This window comes from Triticum aestivum, chromosome 5D, assembly GCF_018294505.1.
Source record: "Triticum aestivum cultivar Chinese Spring chromosome 5D, IWGSC CS RefSeq v2.1, whole genome shotgun sequence".
Classification (NCBI taxonomy): Eukaryota; Viridiplantae; Streptophyta; class Magnoliopsida; order Poales; family Poaceae; genus Triticum; species Triticum aestivum.
In genome coordinates this window covers 421,245,234-421,253,656 of record NC_057808.1, presented here as the reverse complement: position 1 = coordinate 421,253,656, position 8,423 = coordinate 421,245,234, and the positions used below count along the sequence as shown (strand labels likewise).

Genomic DNA, 8,423 nt, shown 5'->3' with positions numbered 1-8,423 from the left:
CTGGGGGCCAACTCGCCCCAGGCCCATTTTTTTCAGCGGATCACCCCCAGGCGGCGATATTTTTTTCAGCGGGTCACCCCCAGGCGGAGATTTTAGGCGCCCCCTGGGGGCCAACGGCTGGAGATGCTCTAAGGGGCCACGACGGTAGATGAAAAATTCTGCCGCGTGAATCTCCAAACAATCAGAGCGAATGATGATACAGCCACACCCAGACTGCGTACAATCACCATGATAGACAGAATGCGTAGAAAATAAACCAGAGCTTGGCTATATTTCCAACTGACAAAATACTACTAACATTTTATGTTGCTCAAACTAGACAGTGCTTGAATCATATTCAGAAGTACTCCCTCCGTTTCAAAATAGATGACCCAACTTTGTACTAACTTTAGTACAAAGTTGGGTCATCTATTTTGGAACGGAGGGAGTACCACATATGACTGAAATTTTGTAACAACTAACAAAATACTATTAAACCACATTCAAAGCTAAAATCCTAACATAAATTTTGAGACAGAGGGAGTAAACATTCAAAACGTAAAACCAGAAACATATACAATCCTAGTAAGATCAAGAACACCCATAACGAACTCAAGACCATAAAGATCATTTTTACTTGTCTCATGGATCTGAAGTAGTTGACAGGAAGGCAAAACATATGCTACATGGCCCATAGAGTTATAGCCAGAATAATAAGATAATACATTGTTCGGGTGGCAAGTTCTGGCACAACATTCTGAACATAACAGGGATATCATCAGCTTAGAAGAGAGAGGTTCCCTTGCCCTTCTTGTCTCCACCGATTTCAAAGTGCTTGCACCTCTGTAACAACGGTACAAGTATAGCGTCAGACATGTGAACACAACAGAACATAGCAAAGAGATGGGATGGCAGATTAAGTGTGACGTGAGGACCTTGATAGCGCGCTGTGAGTAATGCTTGCAGCTCTGGCACTGCAGCTTCAGCACAATCTTCTTTGTTGTCTTGGCCTGAAACAAACAAAATAATGAACATCGAGATGCAAAAGAAGCAATAGAGGATCAGTAGCTAGAGTTATGCAGCAAAGATATGGCCACCACAGAAATCAGTGCCATACCTTCTTGTGGAAAACAGGCTTTGTCTGGCCACCATATCCTGACTGCTTGCGGTCATAACGACGCTTCCCCTGAGCAGAAAGACTGTCCTTTCCCTTCTTATATTGTGTGACCTTGTGGAGGGTGTGCTTCTTGCACTCCTTGTTCTTGCAGTAGGTCTTCTTGGTTTTCGGAACGTTCACCTACAAATGGTAATGGAATAAAGAACCAGGAACTTGACCACATCAGATAAACAAATAGAAGTTCACTGCTGAAATCATAATAACATGCTTGCTAGTTTAATACTTCAAGAAGTAAGGAACTCTTTGATTCCAAGGAATTTTACAGTAACTTATTAGGAATACAAGAGCAAACAGTTTATATTTCCACACGAGTGAGGATAATTCCAGGTGAATCAAAGAGGGCCCGAAAATACAGAGAGCAAAATTTTCAATTTCCAGTCATGCACACAAGGAAACAAAAAAAATCAAGCCATAGATGTTTAAATCTATATAGTGAATTAGAAAGGCACCCGCTGGCCAAACAGGAGTAACATTACAAACTTTGAAACAGAACACAATGAGTTGACCCACAATGATTATGCCAGTTCAAACTCAGGGAGGAAGCCAGACTCTAGGTTGATCACATTCCAACTATAGGTTAGAAATTCTGTGATTACAAACATGAAGTTTTCTATGCACCAATTGTAAAATCTATTCTAAAAGTACTCCACTCTGCAGCAACATTTGATATTTAGCAAGTCACCAAGCAGGTTACACTGCGCTCACGCTCCTTATGAGCCCAAAAAAAACTAACTAAATTTAAAACTATGCCAGTAGCCAATATGGTGGAAGAATCACAATGCAACTGTTTACTGAATAAAAAAGGTAAAAGACCTTCTTGGAGGCTCATATCAAGTGTATGTTTAAGAAACCTTCACTGCGGCAGGAAACCCAGCGGAGACGGCGATCCAAGCGCGCGCCAACCCCTGCCAACGCAGCTGCAGCACGACGAGCAACACAAGCAAGGGGGCTTGAATGTGGAACACCAGATGCCAAGCCCCACGCGACCGTTCAATCCAAACACCTCCCCCTCTCCCTCTGTCTGAAACAGATACACACACACACATCACAAGAACCAAACAATCCATCGTCAGGTGGCACCTCGTGTTCCACTTCCACCCCCAACCGGCAAGAGCTGCTCGTGGCAGTGCTGTAATGGGGGGCACATGCAAGATCTGACGTTCGCTAGGGTTTCCCAAAATCAAGCCGCTCGAGCCACTATTTTATAATCACAGCCCCAGACCAAGTATGAATGAACAAAGCTAAGCTAGGCATCACGCAAGCTACATAGTCATGAAAAAAAACTCAAACCAAAGATTCTCGAATAGTGAAAAGTAGAAAGGTACCCAGCTGGAAAGGAAAGTAACATTACATGCTTCCAAACAGAACACGCGGAGTTAACTCACAACGATTATGCCAGTCGAGACTCCGGGGAGGAGGTCAGCATCCAGGATGATAACATTTCAACTACATGTTTAAATTTTTTGCGATTATAAAAATATTGTGTAGCCTATTTTAAAGGTACTCCACAGCAGCGAGATTTGATCTTTGGCATCTCAACAAGCAGGTCACACTGCAGACTCATGCTCCTTATGAGTCCAAAACAAACCAATCAAAACCTATGCCAGTACTAAATATGTTGAAAGAATTCCTGTGCAACTTCTTTACTGAATACAAAAGGTAAAAAATCTTCTTGGAGGCTCATATCAAGTGTATTAAGAAACCTTCACCGCGGCAGGAAACCCAGCGGAGACGGCGATCCAAGCGCGCGCCAACCCCTGCCAAAGCAGCTGAGGCACGACGAGCAGCACGAGCACGGGGTTTTGGATGTGGAACACCAGATGCCAAGCCCCACGCGACCGTTCAATCCAAACATCTCTCCCTCTCTCCCCCTCTGTCAGAAACAGATACAGTGATACACACGCACACACACACACACACCACAAGAACCGAACAGCCGGTCGTCAGGCGGCACCCCGTGTTCCACTTCCATCCCGAACCGGCTAAGAGCTGCTCGTCGCGCTGCTGTAATGGGGCCACACGGCGAGATCTGCCGTTCCGCTAGGGTTTCCCAGAATCAAGCCGCTCGAGCCACTCTTTTGTAATCACAGCCCCAGACCGAGTATGAATGAAGAAAGCTAATCTAAGGCATCGCGCAACAGCTGCGGTGGATCTCAGGGAGGAGCGAGCAAGATAGGCATCAGGGGATTTTGGCGGTGGGAGATGAGGGCGTTACCATGGTCGCCGCCTGGAAGCTCTCCTCCGCGCGTCTGCTTCTTCTCCTGCGGCGGTGAGGAAAGGGGGAAGGGGGAGAATGGCGGCGCTTGGGTGAAATATCAGCGAAGCAAAACCCTAGGGACGGCAGGTGTAGTGCTTCGGGAATATGGGCTAGCGGGCTTGAGGCTTTGGGCTTCTTGCTCCGTGTAAGCCTGGTAAGCAATGCGCGTGTTGGGCCACATGCATGTTGTCCGTGTGAAATACACTCTGTGGATTTTGAGTAATAAAATTTGGCTTACCCCTCAAAAAAAATTAAAAATACTACCACCCCTCCAATCTATAGTAATTGTCGCTCTTGTGTTTCTCATAAAGAAATAGAAATACTAGCAGTAGAAGAATGTTCCTCTAAAAATTAGTGAAATGCACATTGTCCATAAGATAGGAGGGGAATAATTCAGTCCACGAACTAGAAAAATAAATGTGTGGTTGTCACACTTCTGACTTTGAAGGGGTTATTGCGATGAGGTTCTTTTGTTAAGGGGCTTTCAAAAAAAAATACATTGCCCTCCCGTTTATCGGACCCCCCCTCCCCCCCCTCCCCCCAATTTGTTCACGTGGTTAACTCATCAAGAAAAAAAAACTTCCCAACAAAAAGTTGAACTTCCCGACAAAAAGTGAATTCCCCTCTAGATCAAACTAGACTTCGCGACAAGAAAAATGAAGCTCTCAAGAAAAAATGATTTTCCCATGCGCCGTCGAAGTGAATTTCATGACAAAAGGTGAACTTCTCACAAGGAAGAAGTGAAATCCCTGATAAACAAGTGAACATCTTGCATGGAATAAGTGAACTCTCTGCGTGGAAGTACTCTTGTTACACTCTTATTTATGCTATGTCAAAGTGCTCTCACCCAGAAACAAATGACCCTAATAAGGAGGGAACGCGCCCTCCATGGTGTCCCCAGTCGTTCGCTCTAGAAGGCCCACGTGAACGAGCAGCGCCATTCGCTCTGGGAGGCTCCCGCAAGCGAACACTTCAAGAATTGCCATGCTATAAGAAAGAGATTTGTCATACTATAACAAATAGATTTAGCATGGTAAAGAAGAACTAATTGGCATGCTACCGCAGAAAAACTGTCATACTATAGTAGAGAAAATTGCCATGCATTTTAGTGATCTGCACCCTGCAAAAGAATTGCCATATTGGCACAAGAGGATTGGTCATGTTACAACAACAAAATTGTTATAGCACAATATAGAAAGCAGCCATACATGTTTAGGAATTGTCATGCCACAATAGGACGAACTGGCATGCTACACAGAGAAGTTGTCATACATGGTTTAAGTAATTGTCATACTACATCATATGGGATAGAATGCCACACACATGGTCGTCCGCTCAGGAGGGTGGATGGGAGCAAACATTTACGTGTTCGCTGAGGGGGGAGCAAACATTTAGTTGTTTGCTTGTGAGCGTGGATGAGAGTGAACGGTGCACCCATCGGGATTGTCGGGTGTCACGGTGTTCTGATTCGGGCGCAGAATCGGAAGAAGCCATATAACGTTGTTCGCTCTATAGCATTTAAAAAAACAAAACAACATCATGCCTGCTAGTAAAATTATTGGGATTGCTAAATCTCAGTCGATTGAGAATTAACGAAGTCTCAGTAGATGCTATATTTGTGAGATCTTACATGGAGATCCATGCAAAATGTCCTTTTAGTTTTTCCTTTCTTCTTTTTTATATGTTGTGTCACTAAGTCTCAGTCGACTGAGATTTAGTCACACCCTAAAATTATACCCAAACCATTTATTTTCTACTTCAAAAATTTAAACCAATTCATCCTCAAACCTGCCTGTTGTGTGTGGCAATATCGTCCAATCCTGTCCTATCTGCCACCCTGGGATTTCATGATTTGTAGTTTCAAAATGGTTTGAGGGTGAAAAGTGCGCATGGATGCATGCATGCTCTGAGACAAATGAGGGAGGGGGTGGGCACAGTCTCACTTGCTTTTTCGGTCCAGGGTGAATGGGTTCCCTGTACACAACTTGAGCGCACGTATCATCATTGATACTGCAATATATGTAGTGTCGATCGATAGGTGCCGACATTTCTAACCTATCTCCTAAAAGTTAAGGAAGTAAACGGCGGAGTAAAGTTAGTGAAATAAATTTTTACTCCACTAACGGTGATCACACCCAGCCGATCTTCTACAGTTAGCGGAGTAAAAATAAATTTTGTAAATTTTTTGTCCTAACCGCACGAACGTCAAACACTACATAATACATATCTTAAAAAGATTCATATTAAAACATGTATAGAATAACCGTCATAAAATAAAGTTTCATCACCGCATTCTTCAAAATTAAAACATGCGAAGTTCATGAAAAAGACATCACTTCAAACACATAGCATGTATACGTTGTGGATCGAGCCAACCTTTGGCATGCACCACCACCCCCTCAACCACCACCAATAAAATGACGTCGTCGGCGAAGAAATCAACTCCACCATCCTCTGGGTCACCATCACCACCGCCATCCTCTCGGCCACAACCATCAACATCATCGCCGCCACCACCCCCTCGGCCACCACCAGCATTCCGAAGAGAAGCTTCCAAGATCTCTCCACGAGTGAGCTCCCAATACTTTCTTGCGATTTCATCCATTATGTTTGGATTCATGAACATGATAGCACGTTCTTCGGCCTTCTTGGCATTACGAATCCTCTCCTCCTCAAGTGCAAGCTTACGCTCCTCCACCTTCAACTTTCTCTCTTCGGCCACCGACTTGGCCTTCCACTTCTCATCCTCCAACGCCTTGAGCTCATTCCACCTCGCCATCTTCCCCTCTTTGCGTTCGGCCGCCATCATCTTCTTGGTCTCGATCATTGCCACAAGTTCTACTTTATAAGTGCCACCGAATGCATTTCTTTTATTTCTTTCTTTCTTTTGCAAGCTTGTTTCCTTCCAGTCTATTGTTTGCATCTTATCAACCTCGTCGTCCTCCTTAACGGATATGCTCAACCTTGACCTCTTTGGAGTGGTCTCCGCAATTTTTTGGATCCACTTCTCGTTATTGCATAGCTCTTTGTAGCAATGATGCAACGTGAAGGGCTTGTGGCTGAACTTGGTGTTGCGATGCTTGAATAACCCTTGGATGTAGGGGCCATACTCCGCCACTTGCACACCGCTCGGTGGTGCATGATTCACTTGGTTGATGCAACCGGATCATCGGTTGCATTGGTCATGAATGGTGCTCCAACAATGCCCAAGAGAACCTTGTGTACGACTTGATCGCACATCCACGGAATTGTTGTAGTGGTCGGTAATTCTCTCCCAAAACATGGTCTTCGTTTGATTCGTTCCGATCGTTGCATCCACGGAGATCGCGTATAAAGCGTAGCGCAATGTCCTCCTTTTGGTTGTAGTTTTGGGTGCGGCACGTTGGCACCTTCGTGCTTGCTCCGATCACCTCCACAACCTCCAACATTCCAGCAATTCATCCAATTTCATCATGAAATGTGTGATCGAGAAACTCACATTAAACTTGGAAATGATTTGGTTGATCATATCTGGACTCACGAGGAAACCAATAGTTCTATCTTGCCATTTTCTTTCAATTTATTTACTACAATTTTAAATTTATTTGGTTATAAACAATGTGTTTTTTATTTATTTGGTCGTAAACTAAGCGAATTATTTGTTTAATCATGTGCAGTATTTCCTTTATTCAAATCAAGATTGTGTAAAATGACTAGAAAGATAAATTAACTAGTAAAATACCCGTGTGTTGCCACGGGCGACGGTACATGTATAAATCATGGACCTATCACTGAATAATCTCATTTTAATGGTTATAAAAAAACTTTAGATTCTAAAAAAGATAAATGATTGCACAATTATTTGATATCACAACTGGTTTGGTTTCTCTCAGTAACACATGAAGTTGCAAATTAAACACAAATGACTCCCCATGACGGAGGTGACCTGCACAAAATAAATCTCTAAAAAAAACAATTATATATTTTTATTCTAAAAACATAGTTATACATAATTAAAAAAACAGAGTACGATTACTGGTAGTATAAGTGCCAATTTCTCCCTTATGATGTAAAGATCTCTCTATAGACGATGTTCTTCATGTACGTATCAACATGACAATCCAATCTCTTGTTTTTGCTGCAATTTGAAATTTTTTTTTGCAATCATGTGAGTTCTTTTTCTTATTACCAACATCCGGGATGGCAAGAATCCTGACATTTTGTCTAGCGGTGGATGTGGATAGTGCAACACACAACTGCGCATGAGAAAACACTGACTCGGGCAAGTAAATATCGACGTTCACCATCATGACGAAGTTGAGCCTAATAGGAAACTGGCGTTTCTTTGTTTTGAACTGGCAAACCAATTATCCATTTGCGTGTATCGTTCTGTAGCATGTTGCCTCTTACATTCTTTCACATCTATAGGTTCCCTCCATTAGTAATATCGATGACACCCATCAGAATGTAGTACACTTACACATCATTTGATCAATAAATATTACTTGTGTTCATAGAGTTTGACGTGTCTTTAAAGGGAGTATGTTCACTGGACCGTGCCGGAGACTTCATCTGCAAGGAGTATGTTGTCGTTTCGTCTCGTATCCCCTCCCCATCGATCCAACGAGAGACTCCCCACCGATTTTTATTTTTATTTTAACCATCGCGGGCATCCCCACCGGTTTTTCTAGCGAGCCAGCCTCCCCAACCGATTTTCCTATACGACACTTTCCTCTAATCAGGATACAATCAGCCAACAAATCAGCCAGCAATCAGATATCTAAATTATCCGTATATACAACACTACTCACCCAAGAGGATAACCAAAGATCTAAACTATCCATATATACAACACCACTTCCCTTGTAGGAGTAATAGCTTGCACGGACCATGATTTGATTAGGAAAGCGTGGAAGTATATATTGATTCGATTAGGAAAGCGTGGGTTTTTTCTCCCTGGGTTGATGCCTAACGTCTTTTCAGGGGAGATAAAAAATCGTATTTGATTAGGAAAGCGTGGGTTTTTTCTCC

At 43.2% G+C, this 8,423-nt stretch overlaps 1 protein-coding gene across 1 annotated transcript; it reads right to left on the bottom strand.

Annotated features, from left to right (window-relative positions):
• Positions 1 to 583: 583 nt before the first annotated feature.
• LOC123122301 (60S ribosomal protein L36a) lies at positions 584 to 3,517 on the bottom strand. Its single transcript, XM_044542481.1, has 4 exons — positions 3,372 to 3,517; positions 1,097 to 1,276; positions 915 to 989; positions 584 to 822 (listed from the first exon to the last, which is right to left on the bottom strand). The coding sequence occupies exons 1-4, from the start codon at positions 3,372 to 3,374 to the stop codon at positions 763 to 765; spliced, it is 318 nt and encodes a 105-aa protein (XP_044398416.1). The 5' UTR covers positions 3,375 to 3,517; the 3' UTR covers positions 584 to 762.
• Positions 3,518 to 8,423: the final 4,906 nt, after the last annotated feature.